Source organism: Nerophis lumbriciformis, linkage group LG04 (assembly GCF_033978685.3).
Source record: "Nerophis lumbriciformis linkage group LG04, RoL_Nlum_v2.1, whole genome shotgun sequence".
Classification (NCBI taxonomy): Eukaryota; Metazoa; Chordata; class Actinopteri; order Syngnathiformes; family Syngnathidae; genus Nerophis; species Nerophis lumbriciformis.
Genome location: NC_084551.2, coordinates 29,498,294 through 29,524,643, shown reverse-complemented (window position 1 = coordinate 29,524,643; position 26,350 = coordinate 29,498,294). Strand labels below are relative to the sequence as shown.

At 40.2% G+C, this 26,350-nt stretch overlaps 1 protein-coding gene across 10 annotated transcripts in view; it reads left to right on the top strand.

The window, feature by feature from the left end:
* Positions 1-26,350, top strand: part of phactr4b (phosphatase and actin regulator 4b) — a 66,942-nt gene that overhangs the window by 4,171 nt on the left and 36,421 nt on the right. For 4 of the 10 annotated variants that reach the window (XM_072912989.1, XM_072912987.1, XM_072912988.1 and 1 more), the window contains exons 2-3: positions 13,947-14,052; positions 14,265-14,309. In XM_072912989.1, the coding sequence (XP_072769090.1) occupies positions 14,297-14,309 (13 nt within the window). In that variant the 5' untranslated portion in view covers positions 13,947-14,052; positions 14,265-14,296. Of the gene's footprint in view, positions 1-13,946; positions 14,053-14,264; positions 14,310-17,925; positions 18,156-19,481; positions 19,941-26,350 lie in introns of those variants that run through there. The other 6 variants (XM_061951822.2, XM_072912983.1, XM_072912985.1 and 3 more) reach the window with 6 other exon arrangements.

The following is a 26,350-nucleotide window of genomic DNA, read 5'->3' as shown; positions in this document are numbered from 1 at the left end:
ATCCTTTACACACTGATGTCACTTGTTGATGCAGTACCGCCTGAGGGATTGAAGGTCACGGGTCTTGCCGCTTACGTGCAGTGTTTTCTCCAGATTCTTTGAACCTTTTGATGATAATTTTGTCCTTAAACTGTTCGACAATTTGCTCACGCATTTGTTGACAAAGTGGTGACCCTCGCCCCATCCTTGTTTGTGAATGACTGAGCATTTCATGGAAGCTGCTTTTATACCCAATTATGGCACCCACCTGTTCCCAATTAGCCTGTTCACCCGTGGGATGTTCCAAATAAGTGTTTGATGAGCATTCCTCAACTTTTTCAGTCTTTTTTGCCACCATGTTGCAGGCATCAAATTCCAAATGAGCTAATATTTGCAAAAAATAACGTTTCTCAGTCCGAACATTAAGTATCTTGTCTTTGCAGTGTATTCAATTGAATATAGGTTGAAAAGGGTTTGCAAATCATTGAATTCTGTTTTTATTTACGAATTACACAACGTACCAACTTCACTGGTTTTGGGTTTTGTATATACATATACAAAAGCAAATCCTTTTCAACTTATATTCAGTTGAATATATGCAAAGACAAGATATTTAATGTTCGAACTGAGAAACAATTTTTTTTTGCCAATAATCATTAACTTAGAATTTAATGGCAGCAACACATTGCAAAAAAGTTGGCACAGGGGCATTTTTACCACTGCGTTACATGGCCTTTCCTTTTAACAACACACATTTAATCTACAATTACACAGGAATTCAAATACACAACAACATTGAAATTACATGATGATAAGCAATTTAAAGTACAAGCACAATACATAGAGAGTATGCAAGTTACAAATCAGTGGGCGGTCAGGCTACAGTATTTTAGCAGCTTCATTTAAAGTGCAGATGTTGGCCCTGTAATGAGGTGGCGACTTGTCCAGGGTGTACCCCGCCTTCCGCCCGAATGCAGCTGAGATAGGCTCCAGCACACCCCACGACCCCGAAAGGGACAAGCAGTAGAAAAGGGATGGATGGATGTATATATAGTGTAGCAGTTTTTATCAAAGTCCACATAACACATTATACAGTGCTGTAGCCATTAGATGGTACCCATAAGGGTATCATTCAATAGCCATATACCCCATTGGTACTGCATACGTAAACAAGATTGCAATGTTACACGATTAGACTGGTACTCTGGTGGCCATCAAACTATATACCCCATTGGTACTGCATACGTAAACAAGATTGCAATGTTACACGATTAGACTGGTACTCTGGTGGCTATGAAACTGCTCCCGCTAGGGTGTCATCTGATGGTCAACTACCTGCCTGGTTTTGTTAATGTGAGCAGGACTGGTGGTCTGTGAGCAGGACTGGTGGTCTGTGAGCAGGACTGGTGGTCTGTGAGCAGGACTGGTGGTCTCTAAGCCAGTCTTTGACTGTATGTGAGAAACTGTGAAAACTTGAGTTGTTCTTTAGATTGTCTGGGAGCCCATTCCATTATTTGACGACTTGGTGGAAGAGGATGATTGGGAGCAGGCCAACTTTCTTTTTGGAACATTACAGTCACCCCTGGATACAGACCTTAACACTCTTCTTAACACTCTGTTGGATGATTTGTCACCCTGTTATGTAATCTTAACATGTATTGGAGAAACCGTCACCTATCCCATAACTCTGAAGAGGTTTTGGGGCACCTCAGACGATCTGTTGACCACCTCTCTCCATACCTCTCTGTCCTCAGCAGTTCTTACTGCCTCACTGAGTTTCAAGTAAGTCTATTCTCTGAGGTTATCTTCCCATCTTTTCTACCTTGTACGGTGCCTTGCAGGATGGTCTTTGCGAGGCCTGAGGATCTGGTGTTGTGTCCTTACCACCTTAGTTTCCACTTTATGACATTGGTGAGCAGGTCATCATGTGGGCCGATGGATTACCGGTAGCTGATCTTTTGCTGGACTTCCTTGTTTGTGACATGTTGAGTGTAAGAGATACCCATGAGTCTTCTGTAGCATCTCATCTCCATGCTCTGCTCTTCTGCAGCTCTGCTGTAAGGGTCAGAGTTTCTCAGGCGTATAGAAAGATTGTGATTACAAGTGAGCGCTGGAGTCTCACCTCTGATGGCAGACTGATGTTTTTGTCTTTCCATATGGACTTGAGTTTTGCCAGGGCAGCAGTTGTTTGAGCAATCATGGCAAGGACTTACCGTTGTGATCCTTCATCTGACACGATTGCGCCAATGTACTTGAAGTGTCTAGTGCCTGTCCATTGACTTTGATGTCTGAGCAGATGCCACTGTTGTTGTTGGTCGTCATTTTGTTTTTTTCAGAATGGATTTCCATTCCATAGGCTCGGGAAGTGGTATTAGGCCTTTCAACGAGGCTGGCAAGTTATTTTTCTTCTCCAGCTAGCCCAACGATGTCATCCACAAAACTTAAGTTGGTAATTGGTCTGCCTCTTATGCTGGCAGTTCCCTCATGATTCGCCAGGACATCCGTCATGATACGCTCCAGAAAGATGTTAAAGAGAATGGGAAAGAGAAGGCATCCTTGGCGCATTCCAATCGTTGTCCTAAACCAGACTCCGATTGCTCCGTTATAGAGAGTTGCGCTGGTAGCTTTGTTGTCCAGATGTTGAATGGTTCTGACAAGGTTAGGACTGATGTTATATTTCATCTTGAACGCCCACAGCGCAGCATGCCATACCCGGTGAAAGGCTATTTTAAAGTCTACGAACATGTGGTAAAGATGTTGTTGATGCTGCAGGTATATTTCACAAATGATTCTTAAATTGAATATCTGTTCTGTGGTCCACCGCCTTGCCTTAAATCCAGCCTGTTCTTCAGCTATGATCAGTTCAGCTTGAGGTTTTCACCTATTTAGTTTTATTTTCAGTAGGACTTTGCTGGGATGGCTAATAAGATTGACGGTGCGGTAGTTTTGGCACAGATGGAGATTTCCTTTTTTCAGAACTGTGATGAGTGATTGAGTCCATGATGAAGGCCACTCACTACTCTGCCAGATTTTGTTGCACAGGATGGTGAGGGTGTCGATCATGGCTGCTCCCCCTGCTTGTACAAGCTCTGCTACGATGTTGTCCACTCGGGCTGTTTTTCCTTTTTTTAGTGCCTTGACTGTTGTCTCAACTTCTTCACTGAGAATGAGAAGCTTATCTCCGTGGCGCGCGAATGCAGCTGAGATAGGCTCCAGCACCCCCTGCGACCCCAAAAGGGACACGGTAGAAAATGGATGGATGAATTTGGGTCTCCACTTTTCGTGTTTTTGTAGCGCTCAGAGCAGTATTCTGTCCATCAGTCTAGGATCGTCTGTTCTTCCGCTAGGCATTCTCCGATCTTGCTCTGGATTGCAGGGCCTTTGATCTGTTTTGTGCTTGTTAGCTCCTTAACAGTTTGGTATGCCTTCTTGGTGTTGTTGGTATTCTGGCTGCTCTCTATTTCTTGGCACTTTCCCTCAATACAGTTCTGGTTTGATGAATGCATGCTTTTCTTAATGTTGTTATTGATTACTCTATAAGCATCAGATCATTCAGGTGGGTTCTTACTCTTCTTCAGGGCTCTTCGCTTGTCACACTAACCTAGCAGTTCATTAGTGACACAAGGTTTCTTCTTTGAGTGTAGTTTGCCAAGGATCTCGGTGGCTTTTTCAGTTACGACTGTTCAACGTGGTGGTCATGCTATTGACATCAGTTTCTTCTGCACCTAGGATGAGCAGTGATGCAAACTTCCGTCCTATCCTTGCTCTGAAGACTTCTGCCACCTCAGGGTCTTGCAGTTTATCCAGATCAAACTTTATTCTAGTGCACTTGGAGCTTTTGATTTTCTTCAAGCGTCGGCGAAAAGACATCTGGACGAGGACATTCCGTCTCAATGACCATTTTTGGAAAGCTGCGTGTCCTACCGGTAATAACGCTTGAGCGGAAGCGCTTCTTGACCAAAATTTAATCAAATGGTTATGGTACTCTCCGTCGTCTAGAGGCCTTATGGAGAAACACTGAATTAAAAAAAAGTTGAGCAAAAAGGTGACAATTAAAATTTTGGCCTCCTGGTGAAAGTGGGCCACCAGTCCCTACGGTGCATGTTCCTTTCTAGGGCGGTGACGCTCAACTGACCTTGATAGGAAACCGACATCCTCATCCATTCTTTGCCAAGTGGGCTTCAGACTATAGATTAGATGAGACAGATGCAGCACTATTCTCCAAAACTTTGCTTGAACTGCAGTGACTTTGTCTGGGTCGAAATCAGGTGTTCACTACTGCCGTGTGTGTTATTTGCCCCAACGTCAAACACTATTCAGCAGAGTCCTGGGAGTGCAGTTAATGATTTTCCTCCGCTGGCCTTTGTGCCCAAATCCAGAGCCTGAGAGTGTAGAAGCATACTGCTATTTAAGGATTGGCACAACCCAGCCAGCTGCTGCCATTTCCTCTCCTGTTGTAATTGAATTAGCGCAAGTAAAGTGTAGCGGCGTGGGTGTGTGCACGCCACACATGGTTTTACAGTCACGGCTTTAAGGATTTGTTTGTCGTCACGGATACGTTTGCATGCCTGATGGTTGAGTGTGTTTTTTGTGTGGTGTAGAAGCTGGACAGAAAAGAAAATCCCCTGCTGGTGTCATCCATGCTGTTAATGAAGAGCCTGTTGGGTGACACAGTAGATTGTCTGCCTCCTTAAAGGCCTACTGAAACCCACTACTACCGACCACGCAGTCTGATAGTTTATACATCAATGATGAAATCTTAACATTGCAACACATGCCAATACGGCCGGGTTAGCTTACTAAAGTGCAATTTTAAATTTCGCGCGAAATATCCTGCTGAAAACGTCTCGGTATGATGACGCCGGCACGTGACGTCACGGATTGTAGAGGAAATTTTGGGACAGCATGGTGGCCAGCTATTAAGTCGTCTGTTTTCATTGCAAAATTCCACAGTATTCTGGACATCAGTGTTGGTGAATCTTTTGCAATTTGTTCAATGGACAATGAAGACAGCAAAGAAGAAAGCTGTAGGTGGGAAGCGGTGTAATGCGGGCGGCTGCAGCAACACAAACACAGCCGGTGTTTCATTGTTTACATTCCCGAAAGATGACAGTCAAGCTTTGCCATTGGCCTGTGGAGAACTGGGACAACAGAGACTCTTACCAGGAGGACTTTGAGTTGGATGCGCAGACGCGGTACCGTGAGTACGCATGCAGCTGCGGCTTCCAAACATTTGATCGTTTGCCCGTACGTGCGTGCCGCTATGTGCATGTCACGTACGTAACTTTGGGGACTTTGGGGAGGTGAACGGTACTTTGGGCTGTGGGATTGAGTGTGTTGTGCAGGTGTTTGAGTTGTATTGGCGGGTTATATGGACGGGAGGGGGGAGGTGTTTGTTATGCAGGATTAATTTGTGGCATATTAAATATAAGCCTGGTTGTGTTGTGGCTAATAGAGTCTTGTGTTTATTTACTGTTTTAGTCATTCCCAGCTGAATATCAGGTCCCACCCGCCTCTCACAGCATCTTCCCTATCTGAATCGCTCCCACTGCCCTCTAGTCCTTCACTCTCATTTTCCTCATCCACAAATCTTTCATCCTTGCTCAAATTAATGGGGAAATCGTTGCTTTCTCGGTCCGAATCGCTCTCGCTGCTGGTGGCCATGATTGTAAACAATGTGCAGATGTGAGGAGCTCCACAACCTGTGACGTCACGCTACTCGTCTGCTACTTCCGGTAGAGGCAAGGCTTTTTTATCAGCGACCAAAAGTTGCGAACTTTATCGTCGATGTTCTCTACTAAATCCTTTCAGCAAAAATATGGCAATATCGCGAAATGATCAAGTATGACACACAGAATGGACCTGCTATCCCCGTTTAAATAAGAAAATCGCATTTCAGTAGGCCTTTAAAGACAGGTTTATTGTGTTGATAAAGTCAGTTGTTCCAATGAATCGCTAAAGATGTCAGCAAAAGTCACTTTTCAGCAGCAGTGAACAAAAGGCTATAACGTACACTTGAAGTTTTTATATGGTATCATTATTAGGGGTGTAACGGTACGTGTATTTGTATTGAACCGTTTTGGTACGGGGGTTTCGGTAGGTTCGGAGGTGTACCGAACGAGTTTCCACACGAATATATTAAGTAGCCGCCTCCGCTTTCTTCTGCCTCTGTCTCTGTCAGTCCTCTACACAGCATCCAGCATTGTCCCACCCACACAACCATCTGATTGGTTACAAACAGAGCGGTAACAGCCAATCAGCAGTGCGTATTCAGAGCGGTAACAGCCAATCAGCAGTGCGTATTCAGAGCGCATGTAGTCAGTGCTTAGCGTTAAGCAGGTAAGTATCAGGCAGCGGACTCTCCCCAAATTATAATAAACACCTCCCAGTCAACTATTAGTAACATCACTATGTGCCCGTTGACCTTCTAGAAATATTAAAGGCAGTTCAGCTCGCTCGCAGTCCTGGCTTGAGGTGAAGGCTAATTCGCTTTTAGCGTAACGTTAGCTCATTTTGCGGTGTGTGTGTGTGTGTGTGTGTGTTACGGACAGCAAAGCCCTGTCTGTCATTTCACTTTACCTTTTTTCTGTGTTGATTGAGCTGTGTTGAAGCAGCAAAAAAGGACATTATGTTAAATGAAGAGTTTCTATCTCTGATAGTTGATATAATAATGTAACTGCATCATTAAGCCTACATGAACTCCATGGTGTTCAGGGATGAATAGTTTCTCCTATTGCTATTGTACCATTTTTTCAGCTATAGTTACATTAATCATTAGAAATGCAGCAGCCTAGTTTTGAATGGCAAGGTCCCTGCTATCACATGTTGATAAAAATATAACATTTACATAATAAAAATCAACTACAGGCTTCCCAAATGCTGTAATAAATTAAGCATGATGAGTTGACTTGAAACTGTTTAATGTTGCACTTTTTATATGGAGAAGAAAAGTCAACAACATGAGGCAGTTTAATGTTGATTAACGTGGGTAGAATTATTATAGTGTTCCCAATGTTAAAAGGATAAAGCCATTGTTTACAAATTTGGTAAATAAATAGCCACAAAATGTATATGTTGTTGTTTTCTTACTGTACCGAAAATGAACCGAACCGTGACCCCTAAACCGAGGTACGTACCGAATCGAAATTTTTGTGTACCGTTACACCCCTAATCATTATGTATTATTATGGCAGAAAGTGATTAAGGTGAGTATATTTTCAGATGAAAATACTTCTTGTTGGTGTTTTATAAAGTTATTAGAGGGCTAACATGTTGAGGGAAGTAGGCCACCAACATCCTATTTTCATGACCACCATTCTATTGAGGCCGTGTGTGTGTGTGTGTGTGTGTGTGTGTGTGTGTGTGTGTGTGTGTGTGTGTGTGTGTGTGTGTGTGTGTGTGTGTGTGTGTGTGTGTGTGTGTGTGTGTGTGTGCGTGTGTGAAGCTGTGTTTTTTGCTCATTAGACATATTTACACAACTTATGTGGCCTACTTTGACGTTCACATGTCATGCATACTTTACATTTGCAGCTAAAGTGGCAGAAAATGCCCTTGTGTGTTTTGATTAGGGCTGGATAAAATAATGGATTTGATCGATTATGGATCAATATTTTTTACGTTTTGCAACATTAGTTCTAGGGATGTAATGATATAAAAAATCATATCATGGTTATTGTGACGAAAATTATTACGGTTATCATTATTGCTGTATTGTTAAACGTGTTCAAAAAGTACAGACACTGAAATCTTGAGAATTTTTGAAATAACGAAAATAAATTGAGCCACTGTTAGAAGGACCACTATTTTGCATGTTTTGAGTTTCTGATGCTTCAATGATGTGAGTGTTCTGGCGGGCTTTGTGGTGTCCGACTCTGTTCAGTGGTCCTTGAACGCACCGTAAAAACACCTTTGTGTCATATATCTTTGAGTATACAGTTTATCAATCACTCTGTGCTGAGAGAGCACAGCTTTTAGGTTCAAAGTCCACAATTGAATAGCTTTGTTGCTCAGACAGTAATGTGCGTAGACACGTGTAGATTGGGGTATGTTGTGTCTTAATGGGGAAAGACGTTGATGTGTTTTGTATTCATGTTTGCATTTAAGCTAGTAAGGTAGCGCCAGACCATTTGTGAATTAATCAAAGTGGGTCTATTAATCAGGATTTTTCAATAATTTTAATTTAAAAACGGTAATATTAACCGTCAAGTGTTTTGCCGCAGTTATCAATACCATTTATCGTTACATCCCTAATATATTCCCATGGCATAATCTCAAAATCGAATTGATTTGGGAAATTGGACATGATACTCATACCTTTTTTGACAATTCTGCAGCTATTGAATATTTTAGTAATTGGGAATTCCACTGAAAATTCCTTTAATTTAATGTGTAATCAGACAAAATTTGTTTTTGTTCGGTTAAATAGCAATTATAAATACACAAGAGAAAATAAAACATTTGACTTAATGAGTGAGCAATTTGTTTCAATTTAAAGTAACTAAGGCTAAATGACATATTACATACAGTACGTTCATGGCTGTACTGGAACACTAAATTACACCAACTGACGAGAAATAAGAAAAAAACATTTTTTTTTAAAAAGTTTTTGCCGTGTTTAAACTAAAATAAAGGTAACTATTTCAGTATAGCACATTAGACAGCATTGTTACTTGATATTTTATCCATCAACCAAACGTGAGACACACTATACAGACAATACACATTATAGTCTGCTAAAAATGACCAGCGTCTTATCAGTGAACTAAAGAAAATGTTCCATCTTTTTAACTCAAAGCGCTGTTTTGATATCAGAATCAGACTTTTTGGCCAAGTATGTTTAACACACATTTTTGCTGTGTTTTTTGTTTATTTTACAGTCGAACCTCAATTTCTGAACTTACTTGGTTCTTGAACATGGTCCTTGAATAGAAATGTTTGTATAGTGAAGCAGAGAAACAATAAGAAACAATGTAAATATGAATAATGGGTTCCAGCCTCGACAAAAGTTAATATTTTAGTGAAGGTTTGTACACTTTGAACACAATATAAAGTGCTATACAGTACTGTATATCAAACATAACAAGGGGGTGATTTATCAACCTTCTATGTATTAAAAATGTCAAAACAACAACAACAACAAGATGCTGTACTCTGCTCTGCCAAGACACGCACACACACTGAAGCCATTATGGTGCTCTCTCACAAACAAAATCACAGAAATCCTTAAATTCAACAACCATATTGCTGTTACAATAATTAACATTTAAACTAGTAAAATGCATACACATTAACAACAGCAGACAACTGACCAGAAAGTAGCAGACAGAGGTAGGGGAAAAGGAGAGGGAGAGGGAAGCCATACGTGTCTGCGTGTTTGTGCTTTGGAAGAGCAAGGGGCCGGTCTGGAACAAGAGAACAGATAGTGTCTTCTCCTCCGCTGTGATATAATTGTGTTCTGGCATATATTCCCAGAAAAGACACATCACAATTAAAACTTAATTTGGTTACTTACTGTGATGTGCTTTGGTCATGCTTGTGAGTGCCTTGAATGTACTCCTTGTAAATAGTATTTTTTTTTTTACTCAACAGCGGTTCCCTCCTCTTTTCCATGCTGGTCAGTTGAGTCTTTGGGACTCTTACTGAATTAACAATGTTTTGCCCTGCTTTCTTGCCTGCAGTCACCTAAATAAAGCGTTCGTCCACAGAGACATGGTTCGCACACAGAGGCAAATTTAACTTAATCTAAAAGTGTGTAAATCTAAAAGTTTGCATTTAGTGAATTATATATTCTGTAATTATATGATTTTATACTAAGGGCATATATATATATATATATACATACAGTATAAGGGGGTATAACAATTAATCAATACAAACAGATAACCGATTTTAACTTAGAGATATGAATACAACGTTTGGCGAGCCTCGGATTGATCTATATGTAATATGGATTTGTCGATGTCTGGTTGTCGATCTGTTAGAACATATGGCTGCTCAAATCTTGTGAGACTTCCGTGATGATGTAATACGAGAGTACTGTTGTTGTTTGCGACTGACAACGATCAAGCAACATGGCAGACAGTAATTCTGATTGACTTCCCGAATTTACCAATCACAGACCAATCCATAAATTCTTTCTGTGCCTAAATCTAGCCAACCGCGGAAGGCACCACGCATTATAAACCAATCAGAATCAACTTCAGGCGTCTTTATTTTTCGCACACACCTCAGCGCAGTCTTGTCATCTTAGCGACTTTCTTGTTAAATCTAGTATCTTTACAACTCCTCTTAGTGACTTTCTTTCTCAAAAGTGACTACTGACAAATCCAGCAACTTTTTGGGATGTTTGGAGACATGAAAGCATGTATGTAGTCAAGACGCACGCCATTGTCTGGAGCGTTGTCAGCATGTCTGCGATGTGAACGTAACAGATATACCCGTGGACAGCGATGTGCAAATATTAAGAGGGCAGTGGCGGCTTTTAAGAAGAGAAAGTTCAACTGGAGCCAAGTACCCCTGGCTGCCACCCGCGAATTGGGGCGTGCCTCCACGTTCACCCACGCCCACATTGAGCCATGCCCCTTTTAGGCGGAAACTATGAACGCTAATTCAGCACCAAACGGCTAATTATTTTTTCAAAAAACTATTTGGAAAAAATATATATATATATTCATATACAGATGTAAAGATACAGATATGTTTGGGTGGTACATTTATGCATATATTTAATATATAGTTTCTTATTTGGTAGGTGTATTCGTGTGTCTTAATCAGCCGTGTTGGTTCACAGCGTGTTTTGGTAGTTGTGAATGTCCTGGTGATGAGGCCGGCAAGTAAAGACGAGTAAACCACAGATTGTATTTAAAAGGGAGTAAATACAAAAGTCCATATCGGTTTCTCCGTTGTGGGCGTGGCTCAATGTGAGCGTCGGTCAACGTTGAGACACGCTCTGATCCGTGGTAGCTGGATGATAGAGAGGTTTCGTCAAAAAAAAAAAAGAATCGACTTAAACCAAAAATTTAAATGCACTAAATCTTTGTTCTGTACATCATTGCCCAGTTGACATTATATTGTCATCTTCATCTTTATGCCATTTCCTCAAGGTGACAGAAAAACATAACACAACTTGTCATATCATATGATTCTACCATGTTGGCAAAATACAAACACACAAAACATATAAAAATATAACACATAAAACATATTTAATTATAATTTAATTTAACCAGCAAAACCATTTTGTCAAACATTTATTTTGAGTCATTGTCATTGTTAATAAATGTGCTATATAAATAAAGTGGATTGGATTAATTCAATGCATCACACTTTACATGGTTAAGATACAGCTGTTTGTAATTATACATTTGGCCAGCAGGTGGAGTCTTGTGCCGAAGCAGGCATTGAAGCTTCGAGAAATTGTCGAACCATTTGGCTCAAGTGGTTCAATGCTTCATGAGGCTTCATTTGACCATCACTAATACAGAGCATAACCTATTTCAAAAGTAAAATATTGTTATTTCCTTTATTGTCTGTCACAAATTCTGCAAAATAGCACATTAATACAAAAAAAAAACCTTGCTTGCCTCTCTTTTGCAAACTGATTTACTTCTTCTACGCCCTGCACAAATTTTTCTTCAGCGGTCTAATGTGGGGGCAATTGGGCATGGCTCTATGTGGGCGTGGGTCAACATTGAGGCACGCCTCGATCCGCGGGCGGCAGCCAGGGGCAGCAAGAAGCAAGTATGACGTCATGCTTGCTAGAGCTCTCCTCTTTTGTCAGGGACATTGATGGACATAATTTAAGAGTCTGTAGACACAACTACATTTTATAATAACACCAAAAGAAGATTAGATTTTTTTTATTAAAACAAAAAGTCTTGAGACAACTGGACAATTCTCAAAGTACATTGTACAATGAACAAAAACAATTGAAAATATGGCAAAATGATATAAAAGGATATCTTAATATAAATTAATAACCGGTTTGTTTTTAAATTTATGCATACATTTTTTTTCCTTTTTATCCAATCCAATCGACTTTATTTATACAGCACATTTTAGAAAACAAAAATTTCACAAAGTGCTGCAAAGAAGTTAAAACACATTTAGAAGCAGGATAAAATTAAGGAGCGTCAATTGTAAAAAACATTAGTGAAAAAACATTTTTTAAAGAAAATCATATCATCATAGCAAATTAGGCAAATTATTCGATGATGTCATGGTGACCACGCTCATACCCACACCCCTGACCTCACCCCACCGCCACACGTATCTTGGCAGTCTAGGGGAAACCCTGCAATGAGTACCGGTATAAAACAAATTTGAAAGTTAACATCTGAACTTTTTGCATGTGTTTTCGGCCATCTTGAATCTAACATGTGATGTGGTATACTCCACATCCTCCATTACTAATTGGAAGTATAATGTCCTTGTAAGTGGAAACGAAGATCTTGTATAGAAAAATGTGGTAATATGGTCTACACGATAAATAGACACGTTTTAATTACTGTCATAAATAACCGCAAGAGTATGTTTTTTTCTCCGCCGCCACCGGTGTTGTGAAGTAAATTATATTTATGTAGCGCTTTTCTCTAGAGACTCAAAGCGCTTTACAAAGTGAAACCCATTGTCTTCATCTTTAAGCTACATTTAAACCAGTGTGGGTGGCAGTAGGAGCAGGTGGGTAAAGTGTCTTGCCCAAGCATACAACGACAGTGACTAGGATTGCAGAGGAACCTGGAACCCCCAAGTTGCTGACACGGCCACTCTAGTGACCGAGCCGCGCCGCCCCATAACCATGTTCTATCAAATGTTGCTGCTTCCTTGAAAAAAGCTGCATTATGCACGGACACTGGGACTTCACATGTAGGTGTGAAAATACTAAAAAAGTAACTATTTGAGAAATCAGGCTAATTTAGTACATGGAAACATAGTCAGTGTTATGGACAGGAGCAAACATGCAGCAGGCAGTCTATAAAACTGTAGGGAACATTGCAAACAATTTTATAATGTCTTGCTGTTTTGTTGACTGGGACGCTGATTCGTCATTTATTTAATTGCAAACTTTGTTAGTGTTCCCAATAACATAAACACTATTTACAATGGGTTGTCATCTCATTAAATTGATCGCAGGTTGTGAAGTGACAGAAGCTGTGTTGTCAGTGAGGCACAAAGCTTGTGTATTGGATGTGTGAGGTATCACTCCTATTTATTTTTGTTGGCCAAACAGTTGCACTGAACCACATGGTGTTGTTGGAGAAGAAAAAACTTGTTCACTAGACTTCAGCTGCATTGACCAAACTGCTTTGTTTTAAATTGATATTAAAAAGGTTAACAGCATGTTTCTTTTACATTGTGTGGGACTTTTTACATGTCAGAAAGTTATTACTTTAAAAACAGTTCACATGACATAGCTCTTTGTGAATGTTTTGCACTGTATAGTTACTTCCTATATGACATATTTCTGCTGAAACTTTTTATAAATCTGTCCATTAACCAATACAGTATGTGTACCCCCATGTTTAACTTACTGTTACGCACTTAGACGTTTGCACAACACGCTGCTCTTCGTGTCACTTTGGACTTGCACTAACAGGACTAACAGCTAACAATTCTGCTAAAAATTAGAGTCTGGAGAAACCTTTCCACTGAGTGCCAACATTTCTTGCCGGTGTTCTGGCTAAACCTGCTCCCTATTGAAAAAACTGACATGTTAATATTAATAATGAAAAAAACCAAATATTGTCTTTATTAACATGGATTCCGTCCCCGCCACCAACATGGTTTTACCTAACATAATGAACAATCATGATTAGTAATCGTAATTTCAATATTGATAAAGATAATCGTGATCATCATTTTGGCCATAATTGTGCAGCCGTAGTCGGTAGTCTCTAAAGCAAATCACTTTAAATGTTTCATCTTCACTCTCTGGCAAGCTTTTAATGTCTTTTCTTGTCTTTGTCAAGGAGGATGAGATGGGCGGGGCTGCTGTCTTCACTATGCTGAAAATCTGAGGAAAGAAATTGCTGCTGAGGAAATCTGCCACCCCACTCACTCATGACTTTCAACTGCGTAGGTTTACATTTTTTTACAATTGTCATCTTTCAATTATGATGTGCCGTACAACAATTATAGCTGAAATTATGTTTTGTTAAACACTGTGTTCAAACTTGAGTGACATTCTGATATACGGTATTTAATGAATTCTAAGCTAAAGTTAGACAAAGTTCCGCTAGGATTGAAATGACTTGTTTAACTGAAGGTGTGTCAATGTTGTTTTTCAGGAACCGTTGGTTGGTGTGCCACAAACTCTGTGATGGAAAATCGTGGTGAGTACTAAGTTAGAAGATGTGGTTTGTTAAGTGCCGTTTTAATGTTGCGGAAAGAGCTACAGAGCCACTCATCTTGCTGTATATTCACTGTGTTTATGAGCGCTGTCTCGCTTGTGGACACTTTATGAGCCACTCAAGACTAACCCACGCATCCTTTGAGCCTCAGCATCTGATTGGGGGTCAGTTTTTCCTCCTGCTCTGTGATAGGCTGTTGTCAAGCGTGTGCACGCAGCATTGCTGTAGAGCTGTGGGGTTTCATTTTACAGAGATGTCTTGCTATGGTTATTGTTTGATTCAAATTAATTAAGCTTAAGGATTTTTTTCTCGACCATTGACCTTTGCAAGACAGGACATGCTATTTAAATGCAGTCTTTCCTCATGTAATGGCCAGAGCCTTTATTTTTATAAATTCATGTTTGTAGTAATAGTAATTTGTTGTATTTGTTTTAGTTTTTCCATGATAGTAATAATTATGGAATTAAAAAAACATATCACAGTCTGTCCAGGAATTCACGATGTTGCGGCTGCGCAAATTTAACTAATTCCTGCGAATTATGCGCGGCCTCGCAGCTTTGTATAATGCCGGCAACTTTCCTGCATATTTTGGCCAATCAGCTGCATTTTCACCAATCAAATTAGTCTCTGTTATCCAATCAAAACGTATGTTTGTTTCCTGGATAGACAAAGCACGAACGGCAATGTGTCACGTTGTGTTCCATTTACCTCGGAAGTTGGAAGTCAGAGCTGGGAATGACATTTCAGCCGTCAAAAATCAAGATGGCCACATTATCCAAAGCTATTCTTGCTTATATATACGTCCAACATTCTATACTGCTAAAAATGTTTGACAAAAAAATAGTCAGAAAAGCTTATAATGGCTATTACAGGAGCTTTTATTATTGTTTACACCAGGAGTGTCAAACTCATTTTCATTGAGGGCCACATAACAGTTATGGCTGCCTTCAAAAAGCCACTCGTAACAGTAAATGTATGAATATAAACGTATAATCGCCCCATTACATTATTACACAATTGCCTACGCATTTAATTATTGGATTTTTGTACATACAATCTGATGGATAACTTAACTTGCTTTGAAATCATAAGTCAAGGTGACAAGCAGATATTTAAGGATACAATTGTATTGTTACAAACAAATTGTAATACTGTATATTATAATTAGGGGTGCTCATAAAAATAGATGTACATCCAAATTGTGGTTGTTATTTATTTGCATTCTAAATTAATTAAAAATGTGAAAAAATGTATCAAAAAAATATTTATTTTAAGAATACATTTTTCAAAAGACCTTTTTAGGCCCTCTATTTGCTTACTCGCTTTGGTATACATCATAGGTCAGCAACCAACATAAGGTTGTGTAACCTGTTTTGGAAAGGTTTTATTCTTAATTATAATAAACAATACAATGCAAGAATCGGGTTGAATCAAGAATCGTGTTGAATCCAGGATCGATTCTGTGTGGAGCCTAAAGATTTCCGCGTCTAGGTGTGTAACGATTAATTTTGACAACCATTTGATTCGATATTTGTAGTTTCCGATACGATTTATGGCCGATCTAATTTTTTTTTAGAACGATTCGTTTCGAAACAATTCAGGGAGTTGAAATTATTAATTCAGTAACTATTAAGCAAAAAAAATCAAGCAGTGTGACTGTAAAATAAATCCTCGCTTTCTATTTCCAAAGCCTCCTTTATCCATCTCTTCTTTTTATTTGTTTACGATTAAGTGACTTTTCCTTGGCTGCCAGGTGCGTGTTGTGTGTCACACTTCATGTTGTTGTGTTGCGGAAGTCGGTGCGTCGCCTAACTTGCTCCGCTGTCACTTCCAGTGTGGTGGTCGTGTCTTTTGTAGCTTAAAGTTGTGGTACGGCTTTAAATTATTGTGTTGTGTGAACTTGTCATTTGTATTTGTTATGGCTTTGGCAATCGTGCTGTAGCTGCTGCATATTTCACTACGTCCGGCTTGTAATCTGCAGTATATGATTTCCTTTTCGGTGCCATTTTAGTTCAGCCCTTCTCAGTTTTTATAAGTTACCGCCAATGTTGAAATAATCAATTTTAAAAGCTACGGATGTAGCAGCAGTTAGCATCCCATGACCCACAATGCACTTCTGCCATGAGGCACAATGCACTTCTGCCATGACCCGCCCCCGCCGAATTCTTATTGGTTGACGTGTGTGACGATTGCTGACGTGTGTGTGACGATTGCGGACATTTGCTTCGTCTCTTACGCGAATGAGATGAATAATATTATTTGATATTTTACGGTAATGTGTTAATAATTTCACACATAAGTCGCTCTGGAGTATATGTCGCACCCCCGGCCAAACTATGAAAAAAACTGCGATTTATAATCCGAAAAATACAGTACATAATTCCCGTCATTTGTGTGATCAAACTAAAAGGCTTTAAGATTGTTTAGTTAATTCCACTAAGTTTTGCCCACAATGAGAGATGTCCTGCCCAATGCTATTAACACCATTTTATTATTGTGGTAGGTCATTGGAAACACATGCATATGTATCTGTACTCGACTACAATGCCAAATTGCTTCAGCTTGCCAAGTCTGGCCCAGTAGGCAATCCAGGTCAGGCTAACAGGTTCTAAGGCTCATGCGGATTGGCTCAGTTCTTTCTGGAATCTGGCCCGGTGTGGAGCCTGTATGTGGGGCACAGGAAGAGAAAAGGAATATTGTTAAAAACATAAACCACTTTGCCATCTTTAGAACTAGTCGAGATGCAGGCAAACACTAAGAAAACTTAATCCAGGCATAATTACACAGTTTAGTGCTCTGTAGTCCTCTGGGGGCACACTTGGACAAGTTTCTCTGAAGACTCTCAAACCTCCAAAGAAATCAAAGCACTGATTCTTGGGGGTCCACTGCACACACTCCCCCTCGTGAGGTGGTCTCTTTTTGGGCCGTTTCTTTAGTAAACATTTCAAGTAAAGCAAGCTAGTGCTGTTCAAAACTGTCACGGGATACTTGGAGAACTGCAGTAAATGTTGTTGGAGTTAATGAGAGGGTGAGCAGCATGTTAAACACACTCTGTTGCTTTTGAACAAGCATGCTAGAAAAACAGCATATGTGACCAACATTTGTCATCTTAATGAACAACGTTTATTATAAGGACTGATCCTATATAAATTCCAAACTCTTAAGTGCTCACTTTCTTTTCAAGTTACCTTTTTATGTAGGTAAATGGTTACTCATGTATGAACATTTCAAATATCTTTCTTTGGTTTTCCTTGCCAAAGTTGCAAGACTAAATAGTGACACAAACTATGTTACAGCACCAAACTGATCTTTTGTTGTTTGTGATGCATAAATTGCCCTACATACCATCGTATACATGCGCACACACACACGCTCATACACACACACACACACACACACACACACACACACACACACACACACACACTAAAGCATAACTTAGCTTTCCCAGGAATGGTTGGCATCTTTCACTGAGGGTTGACCTGTGCTATGAGCCAAGAAGGGAGGGTCAGTCAGAGAGAGGGAGTCCAGCTCCTGCAGGGAGGGGAGGACTTAAGGAGATTGAAAGAGGGGAGGGGTGAGGGGAGTACTGAAAGGAATTGAGGAAGGGTAGACAACAGGATTGCTGAAAACAAGATAGAACTTGACACAGCAGAGACTGGAGGGCTTTGTTGAACGGTGAGGAAGGCAGGTGCAGCCTTGCATTTATCCAGACTGGGCACGTTTGAGGGTGCAGAACAGGTAGAAGCCCCGCAGGGGGCTAGATCATGGGACAGAGTTTCAGAGTAGAGACCCCAGCTCAGGATTCAGAACAACACAACAATGGCGGTGAGTGTCGGCACTCACTCTTGTACGCTTGAGTGTATTTTCTAAAAGTAAATATGTCCAATACAATTTAATTGACTACTTTTTAGAATATTTTGATCCGTCATTGAGCACAGACAGAGAGTCCACAATTAGTTACGGTACTAGTTTTTTTCAACACATACTGCATAGTCTCTCTCTCCTCTCTTTCCCCTCTAAGTTTCCCATTTACTTTACCACCACAAGGAATGTTAAATCACTGGGATCACGTGGAGGAATGTCAGCTGTGTTTTCACGTACACATGCATACGTGTTGCACACTAATTTTCATTGGTTATATATGATATTTAGTCAAGAAAATTTGATATTAAAACATTTTAATGGGGAATAAACTTGCATATAGAAATCATAAACAACAATAATAATATAATCATGTGTGGTTTTAGATTTTAGAGAAAATAAGTTATATTTGAATGTTGTGTAAGACTTCCTTTTGAGTGCATAATCTTCCCCTGCCAATGATTTAGTTATTAAATCCCTGTAATTGTTCATGGTGTGTTGCTCCTGGTGTTAGTTAGTCTTTTATATAATTGATCAGAAAGGATTGGCTAAGAGTTTTTTTTTTTTTTTTTTCAAACAACAATCTGATCACATGCTCACCTGACAGAGGTTGTCAAGACTCATGGAATTAAAAGGTCAGAGGAAAATCATAGCCAATGTGGCACATGTTTACAGGGCCCGTAGGTGGGGCCTCCTATAGTCGCACACCCCCATGTTTCCTGACTCCAATGCCTTATCTTTCAGCTTCAGATTACACAGCACGACTACCAGAATTCCTGTCTTGTTTTGCAACGACATGTTTTACACAAGCGGGCTGTTGTTAATGTGTGATCAGGTAGTGCTAATGGTTCACCGCTGTCACTGTTTTGGACTTAGTAAAACAGTGTGAGCAAGAACTGTACAGTGCACAAATGCACTGTTATGAAATGTGAGGGGAAGGAGGTTGTCTTTGTTTTAAGTCACAGAATCAGGGTGGAGTGCTGTTTCCTCTCTGTGTTTCCAGGCTGGCCCCTTCACTCCTGTACTTTTTTGTGCGATTTTTCCCCTTCACGCCCATTTCCAGTCCCACGGTCACTCATAGATAGACTTAAAAACTTTCATTATGAGGCCGAGTTTTCTTTATCTGTGATGAATAATTTGGGGTTGATCCACTGGGCTCTTGAATCAAAAATTTCATATGGATGTACTTTTTATGTGTGTATTTTAGTGCGATAATTTCATCAAGTTAAAGTGCCTGTCTTCAAAGGATTTATCAGTCATCTTTCTCAAATGGATGCCTACTTCCCTGGCTGAGCAGTCGTCACCTCTGCAGAGCTAGTTCTATGTGTGCTGGCCTGGCACAGCCTGCTTTTATCCTGCTTGACTGGCTTCAGCTGAGCCACTGTGACACAGGCTCTTTTGACACTGCAGTCAACCGTGTGACAAACATTTGAAACGCAGGGCGACTGCAATGCTTTATCGGGATGTTATGGCAGCTGGTCCGAGTCCTCCCGAGTTGTACTACGCCAATATACGCTGGATTTCCTCAGTGTCGACGTGTTCCTTGAACCTCATCCAGCTCTGATTTTAATTTAAACAGTTTCCTGCTTCCAGCCTTGGTGAAATTTTTTGTCTATGCTGATTCAAGTGTTGGAGTATTACTAATTATGTTGCATTTGAGATTGCTGGAAGTATTCTGCTGCTTTCCCATGGCATGCTGTTTTAAAAGCCGCCACCATGGAAGCTGGACACTGAACAGCCACCTGCCAGGTAAAATTATTTTATTACCAATGTGTTTGATCTTTTAAGATATAGGGACCCAAACATTTAAAGATACATTAGTTATATATTTGTTGTGCTTGGGATGTGTTACAGACAACGAGGGCTCTCTGTGAATATCAACTTTACGGCTAAAAGGTTAACCTCTTGGAAGAGTTAGAATTTGTAATTGTGCCCTTGTGTTTGCTCAATCTTTGACTAAGTAATCTGCTTCAGCAATGTAGGCTTACATTGTTTGAATCAAGCTGCAAGATATTAATGCCACCAAGACATCCTGTATGATAGGACCAGAAATGTTTGTACAGTGACAAAGTTTTTTTTCACAAGGATTTCGAATACAACCAAGATTGTTGTGTAGGCTTTCAAATATTTTACAAGATATATACAGGTATATTCTTCCATTTAAGAATCAATTAAATTTTTTGAAGATTACCTCACAATTATTTGGACAATTAGCACAATTGTAAATTATATGTATTCATTGTCTATACTGCTTGTTGTAATTAGGGTCATGGGGTAGCTGTAGCCTGTCAGAGCTGACTTTGGGCAAGAGGCTCAATTACAGGGTACATACATACAGGTACATACAAACAGCTACTGTAGGACTACAACGCTTGATCGTTTAATTTGATTAGAGAAAAGCTTCAATTTATTTTATGTTGCTTTGATTAATTGTTAAATGAGTGCAACTAATAAAAATCCGCCCGACAACAGTATTGACGACACCGACAGGTTCTCACTGGGACTGCACTCTCTCGTAGTTGTTTCTTGCATTTGAGTAAGAGAGCACAGCATAGTCTACCAAGTCAAATTCTTGTTAAACATACTTGGGCAATAAATCTGATTCTGATTCTGTAAATCGCTCACATTCACGCAACACAATTTGTATGTGGTGTAAATTTACCAACAAACAAGAAAAGGATGTAGTAATTTCTACACTTGATGACACTTCAAAGAGAAGACAGGATGTCGGTTGACTTGTTCTCTATATTACAAAGATGTCAGGTTAACAAGATCTCGTTAGTACATTCAATGGCTTTCGTGTATCATGATAACAATATTTTCAACAATATATTTTCTTTCATCAACTTCGCGACCCCGAAGGGAATAAGCGGTAGAAAATGGATGGATGGAACTTCCTGCCTTCATTCCTGCAGGATCATGGGATTGTAGTACTTTTGGCCCAAACAATAACACCTCTACATTCACCATCTATAGTCTTATAAATGAGTACACAAATTAATATTAACAGCTCAACATTATTTATATGAATTCACAATTAAAATTCTCTGTGAAACAATATACAGTACTGGATCCAACAAAGGAGAAGAGGGGTGCATTTGTCTTTTTTCCCTGATTTGTGTGCTCTTAACACAGCATATAACTTAGTCTTATTATATTTATTCTACTACTACTACTATTGTACTTTTAGGGCTGCAACTAACAACTATTTTGATAGTTGATGACTAGTCGACTATCTTAACGATTCTTTGGCGAGTTGGATTATAAAGTGTACACATTTAATGGCTCTAATTTTTCCATCGACTTTTAAATGCAATTTGTTATTTTAGGCATGTGCTTGCGAACAACAAACATGACAGTCGTAATGTTGTGATGAGGGCTTTGTTACCCCCAGGGCTGCACTTTTGCCACCTCTAAGCTAAGATTTATATTACTATTTGCTTTGTCACCTACTGTACACATGTGAGATATAGTTATTCTCTAAATACTGTATACTAAACTGTTAAGCAAATCTTGACCTGCGTTTAATTCACAAAAGTTAAGTAATTTTTTCTGAATGCGGCCTTTAGTGGAAAAAGTTTGGACACCCTTCTAAGCATGCTTGGCTTGAAGACAAAGTAAAGGCAGCAAGACCCACAAACAAGCAGCAGGTGAAAAAGTCTGCAGAAGATTTTAAGCCAAGTAAATTACAATGCGTGTGCTTTTTTGCATGCATTTCTGCTTTTGCTAATAGAGATATACTCTGCTCTGCAGGTATACTCTGGCTTGATATTGCATGTTTTTGTGAAACCTCTCAACTTATAGCTGAACCTTTTCATTTCATTTACACCTCAACTTTTTTTTACTAATTCATTGTGGTATTGTAGAAAGGTGGAAAAAACCCAAAACACTGTCATTGTCCATATAGTTTTGGACACAATTTTATGCATTGGACCAGATGTTTTGTATAAGAGCATGTTCTCTTAGCAAAAGTAAACATTATCCTGGTTGAAGCAGCAGCTGCGCCCATTCACAGCACCGACATTTAAACTCTCAGCATAGAGTGGCCGTACCAGCAACTTGAGGGTTCCAGGTTCGATCCCCGCTTCTGCCATCATAGTCACTGCTGTTGTGTCCTTGGGCAAGACACTTTACCCACCTGCTCCCAGTGCCGCCCACACTGGTTTAAATGTAACTTAGATATTGGGTTTCGCTATGTAAAAGCGCTTTGAGTCACTAGAGAAAAGCGCTATATAAATATAATTCACTTCACTTCTGTCATTTGTCTTGCACTCATTAGGCCTATCAATCACCAGTGCAGAGTTTTTAATCATGACTGTACACTTGCAACTGTTTTTTCTTAAGGGTTTGTTGCATATAATATGATTGACAGTCATTTGTGGTCCATGAGCTCATCCATGTGCAGGCCTTGTTTCTCTTTTGAGGGAGTGCGAACTGGAAGTCTGATAAGGTACAAGTCTCCGCCAAGCCAAGGAATGTTCGTGAACTCTGGCAGAACGCCAGCATCAGACCTTTCTTGTTAACTGTGGATATGCTGAGTGTCTACGTACAATGTAATCTCTCAGCATCTTCCTGCCAAAGCACACTCAGTGCTTGAGAACTCTGAGCTAAAGATAATAACAGTATTCAATGAGAATACTGTAGCCCACCTAGTTTGAAGCGACAGATTTGCTTGGTTATTAATATACAGTAATAGGAACATGATGTACTGTCAGAATATTGATGCTTTTGGTAAAGCTGTGTTTATCATGCCCCTTCGGTTTATTTTAGATATCCAAGCTTTGTGAAATGAACATGTATTTATTATCTTGCAAGGAGTTAAAACAATATGAGCATCCTCTCACCCTTAGATATTCATGCTTAACAGTGCACAATTTCTTCTTCATCGTATAAAAATCTAACTTTTGTGTTGTGATAACAATAGTATGGTGTTTAACAGTAGATGTTGTTTCTCACCATGGTTCCACTTCCCATTTTATTTGACCATTACTTTTCCTACAATTACTTTGGCTGTTGGAGGAACCTTTCTATGTCCAATATGTTAAAATCAGTGATCACCAACCCTTTTGAGCCCAAGATTCCTAGTCTCTGCTGTGAACCGAGGCAAGATTAAGCATCTTGTCACGATAAGAGCAATGGTGGTTGAGGAGAGAAGGGGAGTGTTCATGCTGCAGTAAGTTGTTGCTGCAGCGCAATTATTTTTTCAGATATCAATGTCATGCAAAGCGTGTTTGCGCAGTAAGCCGGTGTGTGGCGTGCTTCGGCACATCAGTTCGGGAGCATTGTCTGGTTTTTGACGACTGAGCTCGAGGCTGGGGCCGGCATGGTGCATGACTGGACTCCCTGAAGAGCGGCAAGTCTTGCTGACATGTTCAGGGGTTAATAGGTGCCTGTTGGCTGGTCTGTCGGTCACTCTCCGGTAGGGAAGGGCAGTGATGTGATAATGTAAACATTTTCTTATTATTTGTGGAATCTACCATTAGAGTCCCAAAGCTTGACTGGTCGATCACAATTGACGGGTTGGCAACCCCTGGTCTTAATAAAAGTATCAGCTTTACTTGCTAAGAAAATGTTTTGCTAGATTTGCTGAAGTTCTGTCAATTGTGACTGGTCGATCACAATTGACGGGTTGGCAAAAAGTATCAGCTTTACTTGCTAAGAAAATGTTTTGCTGGATTTGCTGAAGTTCTGCACGATATTCCGACATCCTACGTGATGTCGTCATACATGACATTAGGCCTTTTTCCACTTTAACTTCTTGGAACCATTCTTTTTTATTATTGTTTTGTCCAGGCAAATCATATTGTTGATGTAGATGTCCATATTTGCTGTACAGATTTACTTTACAAAATAAGTGTGGGATACTTCTTTTGTTGCCTTATTTGTATTTGGCTTTACTAAATGGATTTACCTTATGTAATGTTTTGCGTAGCCGGACCGGAGCAGGATTGGGATAGAAAGAAGAAGAAAAAGGAAATTGTGGGGACAAGTGGGGGATAAGACAGAGAGACAACAACAACAACAACAACAACAACAACAACATAACTACATCAGCAAATACGATATGTACAAATATGATGCGATAACAAAGAAGTAAATATTAATAACATAGAAATGACAATGAACATTATTGCACTACAAATGGAGCAATACAAATACCAAAATAAATAGCACTATTGATAATGAACAATAATAATAATAATAATTACCACTAACAAGACAATTGTTTCAAATGCAACAATACATAAATGTAATGAAAACTTGAATTGCAGATAAATGGAGGTGAAGAAAGAGAAGCGAACTATATTAACCTTGTAGATTGTTATAGTATAACTAAGTTAAGCTTTATCAGTCTGCTTTGTTTCACTCAGTTTCCCCTAGAGGGACAACATTAATATATGTTTTATGATACATGATTATATGCATGTGTGCGTGTGTAACAATAATAAATAAACAAATCCATACATAAGCCGGCAAAGCAGCGATGCTGTCCACCGAGAACCAGCCGATCCATTCCCCCCTCCTCTCACAGGTCTGGCCGCGTGACCCCCCCAAGGACAACCCACGACAAGTCCACACTCAGACGTCGGCACCACATTGGGCGTGAAAGCCGGCGTGGCAGAGTGCGGGGGCAGGCCCGGGCCAAGACCCAACAAGCCAACCAACACGACTATAAACGAAGACGGCAAGTCCGCCAGTCCCGACAACCACTACACGCCCGAGCTGCCACAAACCACAACAGTGGCCACCCCCTCGCACCGGACCCAGTAGCCACGGGCGCCTGCACCACAAAAAAACGGCAGCAAAAACAACGGTTGCAATATCCCCGACAACCAGCACCACCCAATCAAATTAAAACGACCGGAAAAACCACGACCAAAACAACACTCCGAAAAGACCATGGAAACCAGCAAGCGCCAGTCCGGCAGTCAGCCCAAATGCCAACACCCAAACATGAGACAACACCACCCCCCCACCAAGAAACTCCACCCCCCAATCCAAACCTGTACAAACACACAACCGAGCCACAGCACCCACGCCAAAGAAGAGGGCCGCTCTTCCCCCGCATCAAGCCACCAACACAAATCCCACAGCGTGAAGCAGGAAGAGACGGGCACGGACCCTGCCGAACGGGGTTTCTGGAACTATAGGTTCCTGTAGAAGTGTGTGGTTTGTGTTTCTACCGCATTTCACAGTTCAGGGTAGCTTATACTAACCAGTCTGATGATGTATGGAGGAGTGGTTTTGTATATTTCTACATTAATAGGAATTAAATACAAACCAATAAGATACAAATCAATATGATGATTTAAAAACAAAGTGTACTCAATTGTTCATAAAAAGACAGGCTTTTGTCCTCAGTGTCCAACAGTCAGAAAGTCGTCCCCTCAGTAAATGATGAAGTCATGACTATCAGGCGATTCCTTATAGCCCATTTCAGCTGTAAATTACAATATACAGTGGAACCTTGATCTACGAACGCCTCTATTTGCAACCTTTTCAGTTAAAGAACGTTTAGATTGAGCTAAATATGCCTCTGTGGGTCAACCATGTCTCGGTGCACGATTCATCTATTCATTCATATTTTTTTTTCTTGTGACTCGCTAAAAGCCTTAGGGCGCTGCCATTTCAATGACATTACTTCCTGCATATGCGTTACAACCATTTTGGAGAGGCGGGCCCCCTAAATCACATCCTGCTTATGTTCTGTACACCGTCATTTTGAAGAGACGGACCCACCTTTTTCTCTGTTTACATTATGCCAGCATTACCTGGTCGCATTTTGTCTGCTTCACCGCGTGTTTCTTTTCTCACCATTCACAAAGCTCTGTCTGTTTTGTTACTCAACATGGGTCCATAAAAAGCCAACAAAGCCTGGAAAGGAGGAGAGAATCACTCTCGACTTAAAAACAATTTGCAAGTAGTAGGCCTACGGTGCACAGATTTCAGATTTGGCTCGCAAGTACGGAAGGAACAAATCCACTATTGAAACCATAATTTAAAAATGGGACATTTTATATGGTTGCAGACTTTGCAAAAGGGGTTAAGTATCTTCGAAATGACAGAAAGAAAACACAGGACCAAATAGAAAAGCTGCTTCTCGTTTGGATTAATGAGAAACGGCTAGCGGGTAATAGCATTTCCGAGGCTATCATCTG